The sequence below is a fragment of the Lissotriton helveticus genome, chromosome 11 (assembly GCF_964261635.1).
Source record: "Lissotriton helveticus chromosome 11, aLisHel1.1, whole genome shotgun sequence".
Classification (NCBI taxonomy): Eukaryota; Metazoa; Chordata; class Amphibia; order Caudata; family Salamandridae; genus Lissotriton; species Lissotriton helveticus.
Genome location: NC_136072.1, coordinates 329602584 through 329619829, shown reverse-complemented (window position 1 = coordinate 329619829; position 17246 = coordinate 329602584). Strand labels below are relative to the sequence as shown.

Here is a 17246-nt window from a genome sequence, read left to right as displayed (position 1 = left end):
GCGATTGACGTTCCTGAGGTCCAAGATGGTGCGCTGGCCCCCTTTCTCCGAGCGGAGGTGGACTGACCCGCACACTGGCCCCCTGAACAGCCACGGCGGCCACCACATCCGCGCAGAGGTTGGTTCTGCGCCGGCTTCTGGCTGAACGAACATGTAGGGGTGCCCCTTCTATGGCCATGAAAGGCAGACGTGGACGGGCGCGTGGTGGAGAGGCCCAAGGACTTTGCCGTAGCCCGAGAGTCCTTAAAACGCTCCAGCGCACTGCCTGCTTTATCGTCAAACAGGCGAGTACCATCAAAGGGCATGTCCATGAGGGAACTCTGAACATCCCCTGAAAACCCTGTGGAGCGCAGCTAGGCGTGGCGACGTAGGGCCAACGTCGTGGAGATTTCCCTACCCAGAGAGTCCGCGTTGTCCAGCCCACACCAGATGGCAAACTTTGGGGCGTATTTCCCCTCTGCAACAGCTTGGGAAAGCACTGCAGAACTTCCTCCAGACACTGGGGCAGCGTCTGCGCCACCGTGTCCCACACATCGTGAGAGAAGCGGCCCAAGAGGCATGCGGTGTTGACTGACCGCAGCCCCAATCTGGCAGAGGAAAACAATTTCTTGCCAAACTGCTCCAGCTTTTTTGATTCCTTATCACGCGGGCCGTAGGGAATGCGGTTAGGGAAGTGGAGGCCTGGATCACCAGACTCTCCAGAGTCGGATGGTTCCTTAAAAAGGCAGGGTCACCCGGTGCCGGGCGATGACGCCTGGCCCCGTTTTTATCCACAGGAACCCCTGTGGCTGGCCTAGACTAAGTGCCCATCAAAACATCCGTTAACGCTTCATTGAACTGAAGCAGATGCTCCATAGAACTTGCCGCCGGCTGAAGAACTTCAGTGAGGAGGTTGGTTTTGAGAGTGACAGTAGGCAGATCAAGGTCAAGGGCCTCAGCTGCTCTATGGAGCACCATGGTGTATGTGGCGCCCTCCTCCATGACAGCATGAGGAGACAGAAAACCAGGCTCAGAGGAGAGGTCAAGGCCACCTGCATCCTTCGACTCCTCCGCCCACTCTTGTTCAGACTTGCACGGCCGTGCAAGAGGGTCCTCCGACCCCCTCCCAGTCGTCCCCTATCTCAAACGCCTGAGGCACAGGCTGCTGCGTGAGGGACCGGGGAATACAAATGGTCCAACAGCGCTGGGAACGGCTCCATATCCCAATTAGGGTCCCAACCTGGAGCAAAATTGTCCGGGAACCCAGGCAAGGGCGGAGGTGGGACAAACGGGACCCAATGCGGCGCCGGAGCCGCCGGCGTAGGACCCTGCGGCGCCGGGGGCGGAGGACCTTGTGGCTTTGGGGCCAGAGCCGCCGGTAGCAAAAGCCCTCAGCTGGGACCGTGGGGCCTGAAGGCGCGCCGGCGGGAGCCCGAGGCCTGAAAAGGCAGTCCATGGCAGCAGGAAAATCTGGCACCTGGGCCGAAGTCGCAGTCGGAGCCGGATAAGGTGGGAAGGCCGTGGGACTCACAGGCCCCAACGGAGCCGCGGGGGAAGTAACCCTGGCCCTCTCGTCTGCATCTGGAGACCGACGGGGGGATGTCAGAGAGCGTAGGACTTCTTCTTATGACGTCTCTTACCCAATTCCGAGTGCGAAGACTTCGACCCCGAGGAGCAATGGTGATGGCTCCGCGGTCGGTCCCTCGAGCGACCCCTGGACCGCGAAGAGCGCGGAGACAATTGCCGGGCCTTCAGCAGCTTTCGGGACCGCTCCTGCAAAGCCTTCGGAGCCAAGGCCAGAAAGTCGGAACATGAACGGGAGTCATGGTCGCGCTCCAGACAGTAGAGACAGACGCCATGGGGGTCGGCCACCGACATCGTACGGCGGCAGGTCCCGCAGTATTTAAATCCAGGCATCCCTACGTGGCACCAGGAGTCAAAGACTCAAAAAGAAGTAGAGACAAAAGTCTCAAAAAAGTTAGTCAAAAAGTGTCTAGGGTACGTGCTCTAACCAGATCTGCACTTGCTGGAGTGGAAAAAGAAAGAACTGACGTCAGCGCGCATGGGTGGCCTCTAAGTAGACTCCGTGACGTCATCTCGGCGCATACGACGCCTGCGACGGACACGGTGCACACAGCGCCACCTCCTGACGCACAGGGGTACTGCTGACGAAAAACTTTCCGGATCCAGTCTGACGCCGGAGGATATTCTAAGGTAAGTAATCTATCACTAACGTGTCTCTTTCAGATTGGAGGAGTTACCTACCTCGTGAATGGAAAGACTTCTTCCAACAAAAACAAAGTGCAAATGCCCGGGCCCAACACCAGATGGCGATCTATGCATAGCATGTGATCTACAGCTCACATGCCTCGAACAATCATTTTCTATACATGAGTAGTGGAAAGATACAGATGAATCAAAAGGAGCAAATGGTGAGGAACAAACAAAAGAAGAGGAAGTAAGCCATCGAATAAGATGTAGGCAAATGAGTTTCACAATAAAACCAACCAATGATAAGCAATGGGTTTGATCTGGTCCGAGACAGTACATGCAGACACCAGGACCATCATCTTTGCTCATCTTATCTGCATAGAAGCACATGGCATGAATTACTGGCTCATAGTACATGCAAGATTAGACAAGACTAGACAAGCGAAAAAGCCAGGCAGAGATCTCCATCACAAAATAATGTGATTAAAATGGCCATCTTCATGTCAAAAATGCACAATCCAACTTGAAAAAAAATCAGCAGACATACGGCCCATTCATTTGGAGTTGTCATAGATCATCTTGAATTGGAGGGAATAAACGGAAATGCAGAACAAAGGTTGGTGTAATACATTATGGATCACTTCTAACATTAGGTGCCCTGGATGCTGGGGTGTTGTGGTTCTGCATTAGGATGCTGACTTGTGCAATTGTGGAGTTTATTGCTTGATGGTGATTATTCCATCAGTTATAGGTTTGTAATGTGTAGTTGTACACTACAAATTGGTATTATTTCACATTATCCATGAAGAGGTGTGATGTGCACAATTTTGTGTTTTTTAGTGGGCTGAGGAATTATTATGGTGTCACACATTAGACTGTACTTCGACCTACAAGTCAGCAATATTTTCTGAAAACTAGTTAAAGTTGTTGCAGCGCACTAGCAAGTTGTAGGCTCGTTTTGCCTTGTGGTAATAGAAGGAGGAGATACCAAATGTAGGCTGTCATTTTTCATACTAACGTATTTGTGATGTATCAGAAAAGCATTAACTTACGAATCGTGGGTCTTTGTTGAGGCACGCTTCCACAAACTCCTTGAAAGGTTTGCTATGGTGTCCTTCCAGTGTTGGAGGGTTGTTCTTGGGAATCAAGAAGAGAACCCTCATAGGATGAAGATCAGAGTTTGGAGGCTCACCTTTGGCTAACTCAATGGCAGTGATTCCCAGGGACCAGATATCAGCCTGCCAGAGAGAAACAAGACAAAACAATCAATTTATATCATTATATATTTCTTGATGGTCCGTTTCTCAATTTCACCTGGTTATGAGGAGAGAGGCTCTTACCACCTCTGAAGGAAGGGGTTAAAAAGCTTTGTGAGATGCGGGATCTGCAGGGGGGCATAAGTGTTCTAGAGACCTGCTGTAAAGCCATCGGGGTCCGGCGATTTTCAGAAATTTAAGAGCTTAATTGCAGCTTTCACTTTTCCCTCTGGGATTAGGGCCTCTAGCAGCTCTTGTTGGGCCAAAGATATTTTGTTAATTTGGGCTCTATCATATTAAGCTTTTTGGGAGTCTCGCAAAAGTGGGTTTGCAGCATATAAGGTAGAGTAGCGCTTGTGAAACTCCTTTCTTTTACAATCCTCATGGACAAAAAGGCACTTTCGTATGACTATATTTCTTTAATGTATCGTCCTTTTGGCTTCTGGCTCAGTTGCCTCGCCAATAGTGTGTCTAATTTATTGCCCAGTGAAAGCGAAGGAGAGAATGATCCACCTTACTGATATCAAATGTACTCAGTTCTCCTCAAATATCTGTAACCACCTTCAGTTTAGTGTGTCTAATTTATTGCCCAGTGAAAGCGAAGGAGAGAATGATCCACCTTACTGATATCAAATGTACTCAGTTCTCCTCAAATATCTGTAACCACCCTCAGTTTACGTGGGGAAGGGGACTGTCTATATTTTAGCTCAGCAGTTTGGAATTCTTTTTCAAGCTACTCTCTCTCCTCAGCTGCTTAACCTTTCTTACCCAGGGAATACAGCGAAACCCACAAAGACCAAGAGACCAAAAAAACCTAATGGAAACAAAAGCAAGAGAATCGAAGTATAGAAAATAAACGTAAAAGGGATGACAAAAGTGTCCACTGTTTAGCCTTGTCAACTGTATCTACCTCCAGGAAGGGCAACCCTGATGCTTCCTGGTTCCTTTTCATTTGCACATCCACGATCATTTCATAAAACAACAAATCAATGTACAGAAAATAAGGCAACGGTCTGCAGCTGGAGCACTAGAATGTTTAAGTATAAAGGCCACCAGTCTTCCATAATGATCAGATGTTTTCATTTAGCATAGAGGACAACATTTTCATAAGCATGGGTTCCCACAAACCTTGATCTTTTCAAAGAATATGGGAACGTTTAATCAGGGTTGTTAACTCAATCACTTTCCCACTGATCCATGATCCTCTCAGTAACGTCTTGGTTCAGCCACTCACACAACTTTTCTTTAAAACAAAATCTTTTTATTAAACTTTGCTCATCGTACAGTAAATGCATTAGTCAAGTAAATCTTACATTGTACACTTTAAGCAGAGCAGACAACAGCGTGCACATGAAAATGACAGTATTAGCTGAGCCATCAAATATCTAAGCGACCTCATTGCCCCACCTGCGGAACACATGAGGTGCCAGCCCCCCATGCCCATCCTGACATACTCATATACTCAGTAGCCTCGGTAAGTATGTCAATTGCCCATTTTAGTTATCAAGGGGGACCATGATAGACTGTATGGAGCCCATGGTGACAATGCTGTGGAAGTGGGGGGTGGGGGGGGGGCTTCTTGGCACAGTCACCAGCTCGGTGCACTGGTATGAAGCCTGATGGATCCATGTGTATCAAATTTTCCATAAGAAGTTGGAGTCTCGTGATGTTTATTATGGTGAGTACCTAAGCATTCGTGTTGACCCCTTCCACGCTCATGAGGAGCTCAGCTCGTCATGAGGTACGCCTGTCGTACGCTCATGACGAGCTGAGCTCGTCATGATACGCGGGATTTGTGAATCTTTAGCGCACAGCGGGAAAACGCTTAGCGCGGATGGGGTTAAGGAGGGATATGGGTCGATACGATGCACAGTCACTAGGATTTTTGTTAAGTTTGAGATTCAGGGCTATAGTGGATTCATTCACGGAGGGGGTGACTCGGCCCTCTCGATTATCTTGCTGTATATTTTGTGAATGAGGGAAGAAGTAGAGGGGCCAAAGCACTTGCAAAAGGATGCTGTGAATCCATCTGCTCCCTGTGCTTTGGGAGGGTTGTAGGTTAGATATAGCTGTGAGGATTTCCTTCTTCTGTAGTGGTCTATCAAAAGTCGCTCTATCCGAGATGCTTAGCTTTGGCAGTTGGGCTTTCGCAATGTATCTCAAGCTCTCTTGGGGATCATTTTTCTAGTTGCTATATAGTTGGATGCAGAAGGTGTGAAAGCATGCCGCCTTGTGCCTGTCTCACGTGCACATTTGTCATGGTGGAAGTCGGACGTCTGGTATGGTGGTCTTAGCGCTGTGATTCAGCAGGAAATCTCACCATCAGTTTACCTGATTTATTACCATGGGTATGATATTTATTGTTGTGTTGCTAGAAGGTATGCTGACCTATCAGTTTCAAGGGTCCGAATATGGCCTCAAACTACGCAGTCTTTTCTCCATAATTTTTGGGAGAGGGGTTTTTGAATTCTGTCTCAAGCGTCTCGAGTCCTATGTCTAATTTAAGGTGCAGTTCCTCTCTGAGTTTTTGGAGATACATGGTTTCCACTATAAAGTTAACTTGAAGGCCCGCCTTTAAGGCATCTCAGAGGGTGGCCACGTTTACCTCCCCAGTATCATTATGGAGGAGGTAGTCGTTAGTTCCCTTTTTGACATTATTAACCGTTACCGGGTCCTTCAGGAGGTAGTCCCGAAGTCACCAGGAGTTGGTAGTTCTGGGTCCCCAAAAGCTTATGTCAGTCAGCGTACAGGAGACTGGTCAATGGTCAGAGAGTGTGATGGGATGTTAAGTGGAGTCTGTCCAGTTAGGGAGCAGTCACTTATTTAGGCGAATATTGTCAAACCTACAGTATGTTTTTTGGGTTTCCAAGTAATAGGAATAGTCTTGTGTAAAAGGGTGGTGAGTTCTCCATGCATTAACCAGTCCCATTTCTTCCAGTAGGGTCCTATCTGCAGTGGGTATGGCAGTTGAGCTCCCTTACCTGTTTCATTGATTTCTACAATGAGGTCAAGGTCTCTGTTAAGGCCTCCTCTAATTATATGGGGTGCGTTAAACCAGACTGAGAGTGTATGAATCAATCACGTCTGTCAGGAAGGATTCTTGTTGTTTGGGGTTGTAGATGGAGGCTACAGTGGAGGGTAGACATCTCACTGAGCCCAGTATGACCACCCATCACGGACAATGAAATTAAATGAAAAGGGCAATTGTAAAGCGCATGGCTACCCGGAGGCCTCCCAGCGCTAGGCAGAACTACTAAGCAAGTGGAAGGAGCAGGGTGATTGAATTAAGGGAATAGAAAGGTTTTACGTTTTTTTTATTGAAATAAACAAAATAAAATGACACTCCATCTGTACATCATATGCAATATACAATTATATAATACGATAATTAAAGCAAAAGAAAAAGAAGAATGACTAAAATCAAGCAAAGTTTTGTCCCTTTCCATCTACTTGTCATATACATCAATCAACAGTCAAATCATGTAGCACTACATAGCTTTGTAACAGTAGTGGGATCAGCAGTCTCATGGCATTAAACGATAATAGAATAACATACTCAAATAATCAATCTAAGGAAAAGAGAAGAGAAAAGAAGAAAGAAGAAATAAGAAGGAGAAGGCAATCTTTAAAAAGTTCTGCATCTGTGCTTCAGCCACCGGTCTTCATTCCAGTCCGACCAGACAAAAGCAAATCCACCCCCTCTCGCTGGCACTATAGCTCTACGTGTACCTCTCCCCCCAGCATATGCACATGTAACGCATCACGCTGACTCACTAATTTGATACAATCTCAATGGTTCCCAAATGTCTCTACAGTAAACTAGGTCTGACAACCAAACTTTATGTAGGTTTAGATCTGCCACCCCATGTGACAGCCACCCTTCGCGCCGCCAGCCGCAATGCTAATCTTACGAAGGCACCAGTCACTCCACGAATATGCGGGACACAGCAAAGCAGACACACCAACGGAGTGCATTGCACATCTACTGCAACCATCTCCCGCAGACTGCCCACCACAGTGCTCCAAAACTCACCCACCTTTCGACAACTCCACGCCAGATGCATAAAATCTGCGCCATCTTGTCCACATCTGACACAACAGGCATTCTCTCTCAACCCATATCGAAATAGCCGCACTGGGGTATGATAAACCTGACGAATAAATTTAAAATGAATGATCTGAAGGTTACCATTCATAGTAAGGGTCCCTGTCGTAGCACAAATGTGTATCCAATTCTCTTCCGTAATGGGACTCGACAAACAGTCATTCCACTTTTTCCAACTTTTATCTAGCACCTCAACAGTTTCATCCTTAATCATCTTGTATAATCTGGATACCAATTTTATATTAGTGGGTGTGGAAATCACAAACTGCAAGGACGTTAGCTCAGGGGTTTCTGTGGGCACGTGGGGTAATGTGTCCGGAGCGCATGTCTCAGTCGATTCAATGCAAACCGGAAAATAAGCGACTGGTTGCTAATATAGTGCAGCGCCTCTGGTTCTATGAGCGATCCCTGTGGATAAATATCACGCATATGTTCAAATCCGGCTTCCTGCAGCAATCTCATAGAGGGGGCCTCATGCGTAACCGACAGCGCGGGGTGATGTTCTAAATGCATAAGTGATGCATAGAGCGGCAGCTTCCGCGCTAGGCGCCCTATATTGCCCCAGGCCGCAATCGTGGTGTCGACCGCATTAATTTCCAATTTCGGAGTGCCACGTGCATTATGGGTAATAATACTATGAAGCGGGATCGGAGCAGCATCACCCTCCTCATCTGCAACATGTGGAGTAAAAGCGTGCGGCCTGTACCAATAATAAGCATACTGGGCCTGCGCGCTCAGGTAGTACGCATAGAAGTCTGGAGCAGCAAATCCTCCCCTCTCATATCCCTTCGTAAGAACCGACCACTGCACTCTCGCTGCCTTGCCCCCCCACACACTAACCGAATCAGCTGACTACGAAGGTTCTTGAAAAAAATCTTGGTGAGGACTACAGGAATATTCAGAAAGAGATATAGGAACCTCGGTAGCACTACCATCTTGACTAACGCAATCCGGTCTGCCAATGAGAGTGGCAGTTTAATCCAAACATCCACCTAGTCTTCCAATTTCGAGCACGCCTTGTCATAATTCTCACGGACCACAACTACCGGGTCGCGGTGTATCCAGACTCCCAGATATTTGATTGAATCAGTTGTCCACACCAGTGGGAACTCAAGACTGGGTCTAGGAGTGCACTCCGTTAGCGGGATGACGTATGACTTATCCCAATTAATGTTGAGTCCCGATATATACCCGAATCGGACATATTCTCGAAGTAGTTGCGTTAAAAATTTGGACGGCTCTCGCACATAAAGAACCATATCATCGGCATACAATGATATTGCCACAGGTCTGTGATTGAAATTAAGTGCAGTTTCCTTGTGCCTCTGTCGAATCACACAAGCCAGCGGCTTCAGAACTATCGCAAACAGCAATGGCGATAGTGGACAACCCTGCCGGGTGCCTCTCTCAATGCGAAACGGCTCGAAAGTCAGCCCACCCACCCGCACTCTCGCTGTCGGTGCCGTGTACAGCACATTAATCCACTGTACAGAAAGCGGGGGGGAAGCCCATGCGACGCAGCACTCGATATAGATAGGGCCACTCCACTGAATCAAACGCCTTAGCCGCGTCCAGCAGCACTGCTGCTGCCTCAAAGCTAGGGTCTAAAACATGAAACATTGAAAAAATCGTGCGCAGATTGTGCGAGGTGGATCTGTCCGGAACAAAGCCTGCACCAGTCACTGTAAAAGCGGTTGTAGCTTAGTTGCCAAGATCTCTGCCAATATCTTTGAGTCAATATTAATAAGTGATAGCGGACGATAGGACTCACAGCTCTCCGGTGTCTTATCCTTTTTAAGGAGCGTAATGACCAGAGCTTCTCTTAGGGATGAAGGAAGTTCACCGCTCTCATATGCCTCAGCGTACATTTCCAGGTGGTACGAAGCAAGCAGGTCAGCATACTTCTTATAAAATTCAACCGTAAACCCGTCCGGGCCAGGTGCCTTACCGTTGGACAACACCGCTATCGCCATCTTAACATCTTGCTCGTCTATGGGTAAGCATAAGTATTTTCTCTGCACATCAGAGAGCCAGGCGCAGGCAATGCCATCTAGGTACATCTCAAAGTCCTGTTCCGTAGCAGAGCCACGTGATTTATAAAGCTCTGCGTAGAAGCTACGGAATTGTTCCACAATGTCCTCTGGTCGATAGTGTTCGCCCCCCAAGTCATCAACTATCCTGTCCACCCGAGGCTGATCCAGCCTCTCCTTGATTTTGAGCGCCAGCGTGCGTCCTGGCCTTCCCGCCTCTCCATAGCATCCTGCTGTACACCTCCTAGATAAATATTTTATCTCTGTGTCAGCTAAGTCCTCATACTCTCTGATCAGCCCCTGTTTGCGAGCTAGTGTTTCCGCCTCCGGTGTGATCGAGTACTCTCTCTCCAACACGCGCAATTGACTTTCCACACGTTGGAGCTGCGTGCGTATGTCCTTCAGGATGCCCGCTGCCGTTCCTATGCAAACTCCCCTGATTGTGACCTTGAAGGCCTCCCACAGTGTAGAGGACCCGTTCACAGTCCCTTTGTTTAATGCAAAATACTGCACTATAGCCTCTCTCACAGTTGACTCAAATATTGGATCGAGAAGCGCTTCAGAACGCAATCTCCATGTGAAGTGCAGTCTTACTGCCCCTGGGACCGCTTCCTCCAGTACCACCGGACTGTGATCCAATAACGTCCAAGCCATCGGTGTCACCTCAGCCAATAGTCTAATCGCAACCAGCTGCCATATACAGGTGTAGCATGTGTACCCTCTCTCACCTTCGGGTGCCTTTCTCTCCAGACATCATATAGCCCGAATTCCTCCATGGCACTCACTATGCTCCTAGCTACCCTGGGGGTCCTGTGCGAGATGGGGCTAGAATTGTCTAACGTCATATTCAGATAGGTATTAAGATTTCCCCCCCCCCCCCCATAGCACAGGAGATGTCGGCCACTCGCGCAACTTTCCACAAATGCTGTCCACACACGCCGGATCATCCAAGATCGGTCCATACATATTAACAATAGATATCAGCACACCATGCAGTTTACCACACACCATCGCACATCTCCAGTCATCATCTGTGTAGGTGCATAGCGGCGCAAACTCCACCCCTTTTTTAATCAATATCAGCACACCTCGTGCATAAAATTAATATGATGCGGCCAAACGGAATCCCGCCCAACTACGTGCCACCTCCCGTTCTGTATATTTGGTCAAATGTGTTTCCTGCAGTAGAGCAATGTGTATCAGGTGTCTATTCGGGTATGCCACAACCTGCCTAACTTTTTGGGGAGAATTGAGACCACGCACATTCCAGGTTAACAACCTACATCTACTTGCCATCTGGTAGGGTAAAGGTTGTGTGATACCGCCATCTATCCAGCGTTTGAGGGTCCCAAAGCATAATAGTACCTGACAGCAGAGCTATCTTGTACTGACAGCTAAACAACATGGATTGCCTGCAAAAAACAAAAAACAAAAAAAAAACACAAAATAACCAACAACAGCCCTCCCCTCTCCATCCCTCCCCACCCGCCACCCACTTCAACCTCTCAATCAGGTCGGGACCAAGCACCCCCCCCCCATCCCCATCTCCTCGCTCCCAGTCACCCCAGGTACCATATGGGGAACACCCAAATCGGGGAGAGGCTCGGGCGTGTACACGCACCGAAATGCGGTTGCCAGAATCACTAATTGCCCCCCCCTGCTTGTCTCCTAAACAAATACTACCAACAGTGATACAGAGCTCCCCCCAATGAACAATAACATCTTCTCAAAGAATACTATCAGATCTGTGTCCTCCCAACCGCCCCTTCTCAAAGAAAGTTCACCAGTGTCCATGTCAAGCCAGCCCAAGTCACCCAGACAGTTCCGTATTTCATCGATGCATCTCCCTCAGCCTCATTCCGTATCTTTTAGTCTCGATTCTAGCATCGACAGTTCAACCGACCGCTGCTTGGGTTTCGCCTTGCAGATGTGTTTCGTGAACTTCAGTGCCGATTTCGTGTTCGTGAAAAAGTGCGATTGTTCGTCGTGTGTGATCTTTAATTTGGCTGGATACAGCATAGCATAGGGCACAGCCGATTCTCTCAATAACTTTTTCACTGGCACAAACTCTCTACGCGCCGATTGCACCACAGGTGTATTATCAGGGAAGAATGATAGCTTGTCTCCTTTATACACCACTGGCTCTTTGGCTCTGGCTTCTCTCAAGATGGCGTCCCTGTCGGCGTAGTTTAGGACTTGTGCAATAATTGGTCTCGGAGGCGCACCCGGCTTGGGCCGTGGCCCTAGAGAGCGATGTGCCCTCTCCACTATCATCACTGCCGACAGGGCCGGCCCAAACAGCTCGCGCAGCAGTCCATGCACGAAGGGCTCTATTTTGTTTATGGGCGTGGTTTCCGAAAGACCAAGGATGCGAACGTTGTTTCTGCGCGAACGCGCTTCTAAATCCTCATTCTTGGCACTGATTACCTCCAGCACCTTTTCCATCTGGAGTAACTGTGTACGCGCTTCCGCCTGTGCAACACCCGATTCTCGAGAACGTCACGCTTTTCAACTTTCTTCTTTACTAAGTCGAATCCCGTTGCTAGAGCATCTATCTTGCTATCAATAGTTTTCATTCCTGCCCGTAACTCAAGGAGGATGGATCTCATGTCATCTTCTGCCCCCTCCGCCAGGTCTGTGGCACCCGTGGTGTCACCCTGATCCCCTGAGCCATCTGTAGTTCTGGTTAGTCTCTTATTTTCAAATTGAAGCTTCGCTTGCTTCGGCTCAGATTTGCCCATTGTGAAATGCGAGCAGGCTTAGCCCCCTGAACGTGCCCCACTGAAGTTCGGGTCTCTAAAGGCACACACAATCAGTACCACTCTCCTGGGTTCTGCCCAGGTCGCCGGTGCGTCAATTGTCGCCACTCCTCACCGGTATACCGAATTCCGCTACTATCGCCTGCAATTGTGTACCTGCCCCACACACTTTCTGCGGGTGAGGCCTTGCCGCTCCCACTCAATGTGGCACCACGAGTGTCTCTCGATCGCTGTGACCCAGCAGGGCCCCCAGGTATGTCAGGTTGAGGACAGCGCTTCCAGAATCACCAGTAGGTGCACAGTTTGTGGCCTGAGCCCAGGATGGCGCCCCCAACACACCTCCCTCACCGGAATCACTCACCGAGGTCCGCCACCCCCACGCGCCCGATGTAGGGACAGCCGACTCCCCGGAGCAACACCAGGACCAAGATATTGTGTCAGCGCCCGCCAGTCGGGGCAAGGAGCACAGTCAAAGCCACCACCCGCCGCAGCCACACCACGCGGACTCCCGAGGCACCAAACCCCAGCTGGGCTCAGTACTCCGCCCGCCCAGCGCCGGCAAGGCCCACCAGGTCCGGTTCCAGCTAGCGCCCCACTCACCTCCGACAACCAGGTACGCCCAGGTTCTATCCGTCTCGGCCGGTCCAATGCTCATCCTCCGTCTGTTCGGCTCCAGCCGGCGTGCACCACAAGCCTCCTGCAGAGCTCCGTCGCAGATGACCTCCTCCTCCAGCGACGGCCGCTCCACCCTGCCCCGCGAAGGGCCTCCTCAGCTCCGATGTCTCCAGCCGTCCGCCAGCCCAGTCACTGCTTCGCCAGCCGGGACGCCCACTGCAGACCAGAGAGCGTCCTCCCATGTCCCAGGGCCGCCGCGGGTCTCCCCAGCCCCTAATACACAGTGCCCGACCGTTCGTCGCACCCTACTCCACTGCTCACACGGGCAGATTACAGGATTGCCAGCAGTTTCTGAGCCCGCCCGCCGGCTCAATCTCGGCGATTTGCAGGGCAACCACAGGGGGAACAGTCACCAAATTCCACCAACACGCTCTCCTAGTCAACCTTCATGCCTCGGGGGAGACTCAGCGCAAGCAGGAGGGACTAGAAGGATGGGATTAGCCAAGTATGTATTCCGGCGTGTGGAGCTCCCCCAGATGGCAGCCATTCCGCTACGCGCCTAAGCCACGCACCCCAAAGGTTTTAAGTTGTTTCTTGAAGGCGCAGTGGCTGGGTTCATTTAGGAGATGGAGAAGCAGGGCGTTCCAAAGTCTGCCTGCATTCAAGGAAAAGAGTCTGATGCCACTTCTAGATCGTTTGATTCTGGGGGTCGCGATGAGATGAAGGCCATCCGAGCGAAGCTTTCTCCTAGCTTTGTATGGCTGAATTATGGCTGAAATCAAGGGCGGGCCTATCGCCTGAAGGGATTTATGAACAATGAAGAGTGATTTAAAACTCATTCGCTCTTTTACTGGCAACAAATGAAGGAGACGTAGGGCGAGTTTTGCTGAAAGCAGTTTGGAAGTTCCCGTCAGCAATCTGGCTGCATAGTTCTGGATTACCTGAAGTCTATTGATTACGGAGGTGGGGGCTCCCAGACAGAGTGCATTGCCATAGTCCAGTCTAGAAAGCAGAATAGACTGGACCATGGTTTCCTTGGCTTAGGGAGGGAGCAGAGGGAGCACTTTCCTTGCCATTCCGATCAGGCCAAAGCAGGTTGCCACTGTCTTGCTGGCTTGCACTTGCATCCTGAAGTGTCCCCTCCGCCACTAGAGGGTAGTATCAGTGTATAAGGATGCATACCCCGCAGTCTTATGGATGGCGAAGAACTATTCTTTGGATTTCAAGCTGGGGTCATCTAATTGCAGTAGGTGAGTGTCTTGTACGAGCCCTATGCCTGCTCGTAGGAGAGATAATCTGCATAGGATGGAGCGTTATTTAGTGGGGTTGTTGAGACCACAGACATTGTAGGAGAGAATATAAAGAGCGTTAGTGGACATGGCTGTGTCACAATAGGTAGAGGTTTAGTGTCGCGTGCAATAAAGAAGGCCAGTGCGGGCATAGTTGGGGGTAGATGGCTATTCCCTCCCAGAACCTAAGGTCCCTAATCGGAACATGAACAACGAACATTAGGAAGTCATAGTCTCAATCGTGATGGATATCGTTAGATGGAGAACAATCTTCTTGGGGTCTTTAATCAACAAGGGCAGTCCAGTAAAGATTAGGGTTACAGTTCTGTAAGGGAAAGGGGCTACTGACCAGACACGTCTAGAGCGTCACCCGCCTGGGTCAGCAGCACCAATGTGCAAAGCTCAGTGGTAGTTATTCATGGAGCTGTTCCCATGAGGAACAGGGTCAAGACTGATTCGCCAAACGTATAGGTCCAAACAGGGGTGGCGTAGTGAGCAAAATAACAATGGATTTACCCCAATTTCTAAGGGGGTGAATGTTTGATTTATTCAGCATTCCGTCCTTCATTTGTTGCCACATCACTTTTCACTCTAAGTGGAATGGGAATGCACAGACGTGGGTCCCTTGCTCGCTGTGCCACTGGATTCCAGCTAGCCTGGCTGAAGGCGTACTAGCCCAAAACCAGTCTCAGGATGCTTGTTTCTGGTTCAGAGAGTACCCGGATTGGCTGCTGGGGCTGGACTGTTACCATTGAGGAGCAGGGTCAAGACTGATTAGCATATTGCTGGATCCATACTTGGGTGGCGCAGTGAGCAAAAGAACTATGGATTTAACCCAGATCTCTTGCCTGGGGGTAAATGTTTGATTTATTCAGCATTCTGTCCATCATTTGTTGCTGCAGCACTTCTAATTACTACGCGATACCAAAGGGGATGATGGACGGAGCGCTTGAGCAAATCAAACACTCACCCCCAGTCAACTGATTTGGATTTAATCCATCATCATTCTTTAGGTCACTCCACCACCCCAGTTCAGACATGGCCATATGCAAATCAGTCTGACTCTGTGCCTCATGGGAACAGTCCAGCCCGAACTCCCAAGCCATGTCTCCCTTGGACCAGAAACAAGCATCCTGGGATCGGTTTCGAGTTCATAACCCTCATCAGACAGGCTATCTTGAATCTAGTGGCAAAGTGAGCAAGGGACCCAGGTCTGGGCATACCCTGCCAACTTAGGGCGAAGAAACGATACCAAAGGGGATGATGGACGGAGCGCTTGAGCAAATCAAATCAAACACTCGCCCCCAGTCAACTGATCTGGGTTTAATCCATCATTATTCTTTAGCTCACTCCACCACCCCAGGTCAGACATGGCCACATGCAAATCAGTCTGACCCTGTGCCTCATAGGAACAGTCCAGCCCAGCCCAAACTGCCAAGCCATGTCTTCCCTGGACTGCAAACAAGCATCCTGGGACCGGTTTCGGGTTCATAACCCTCATCAGCCAGGCTATCTTCAATCCAGTGGCAAAGTGAGCAAGGGACCCAGGTCTGGGCCTACCCTGCCAACTTAGGGCGAAGAAAGTAATACCAAAAGGGATGGTGGACGGAGCGCTAGAGCAAATTAAACACTCACCCCCAGTCAACTGATCTGGGTTTAATCCATCATCATTCTTTTGCTCACTCCACCACCCCAGTTCAGACATGGCCATATGCAAATCAGTCTGACCCTGTGCCTCATGGGAACAGTCCAGCCCTAACTAGAAACCATCGCAATGGACCGCACACCGCTAGCCCCTCCTCCGGATCACCCCCTGGGACTCTGGCACATGGAGTTCTTGAGTGGTTCACCCATGTGGGTGCAAGTAGGTACTTGTTGAACTGATGATCTCTAGACCCGATACATGTCCCGGGTTTTTGGATATTGCCCGAGACATGGCTCGGATTTCGGGATAACTTCCCTCATCAGTAGAGAAAATAGTTAGGGCTACGCAGCACCCCTACATATATGCCTATTCCCTGCTGACGAGAGGTAACAACCTCGAAACACGTGTCCAGGGACGGCCAACGCGACAGTGATTTTTTGCTCAAGACCCTGGCAGAGGCGCACCCGCTGATGCTTACTTCATGGACCACAGTGCTTTGGGGCTACACGCTAATAGGACAAGCAGTGTGCGACCAATTGGACTTTCTTTTGTATTCAATCTCCCTTGAGCCGGTAGGGCTGACGAGCCCGGGTTACGCACCTGCGTGCCACGAGTGGTACCGGACCTGAGGATATTTTTTGGCAGCCTACGCAGCACCCCTACATATATGCCTATTCCCTGCTGACGAGAGGTAACAACCTCGAAACACGTGTCCAGGGATGGCCAACGCGACAGTGATTTTTTGCTCAAGACCCTGGCAGAGGCGCACCCGCTGATGCTTACTTCATTGACCACAGTGCTTTGGGGCTACACGCTAATAGGACAAGCAGTGTGCGACCAATTGGACTTTCTTTTGTATTCAAGCTCCCTTGAGCTGGTGGGGCTGACGAGCCCGGGTTACGCACCTGCGTGCCACGAGTGGTACCGGACCAGAGGATATTTTTTGGCAGCCTACGCAGCACCCCTACATATATGCCTATTCCCTGCTGACGAGAGGTAACAACCTCGAAACACGTGTCCAGAGATGGCCAACGCGACAGTGATTTTTTTGCTCAAGACCCTGGCAGAGGCGCACCCGCTGATGCTTACTTCATGGACCACAGTGCTTTGGGGCTACACGCTAATAGGACAAGCAGTGTGCGACCAATTGGACTTTCTTTTGTATTCAAGCTCCCTTGAGCTGGAGGGGGTGACGAGCCCGGGTTACGCACCTGCGTGCCACGAGTGGTACCGGACCTGAGGATATTTTTTGGCAGCCTACGCAGCTTCCCTACATATATGCCTATTCCCTGCTGACGAGAGGTAACAACCTCGAAACACGTGTCCAGGGATGGCCAACGCGACAGTGATTTTTTGC

The 17246-nt window shown here is 49.9% G+C and overlaps 1 protein-coding gene across 2 annotated transcripts in view; it reads right to left on the bottom strand.

Moving 5' to 3' along the window:
- STK25 (serine/threonine kinase 25) overlaps positions 1–17246 on the bottom strand; it is a 322140-nt gene that overhangs the window by 79371 nt on the left and 225523 nt on the right. For both annotated transcript variants that reach the window (XM_078665687.1, XM_078665686.1), the window contains exon 6: positions 3243–3428. In XM_078665687.1, coding sequence (XP_078521813.1) covers positions 3243–3428 — 186 coding nt within the window. The remainder of the gene's footprint in view (positions 1–3242; positions 3429–17246) is intronic.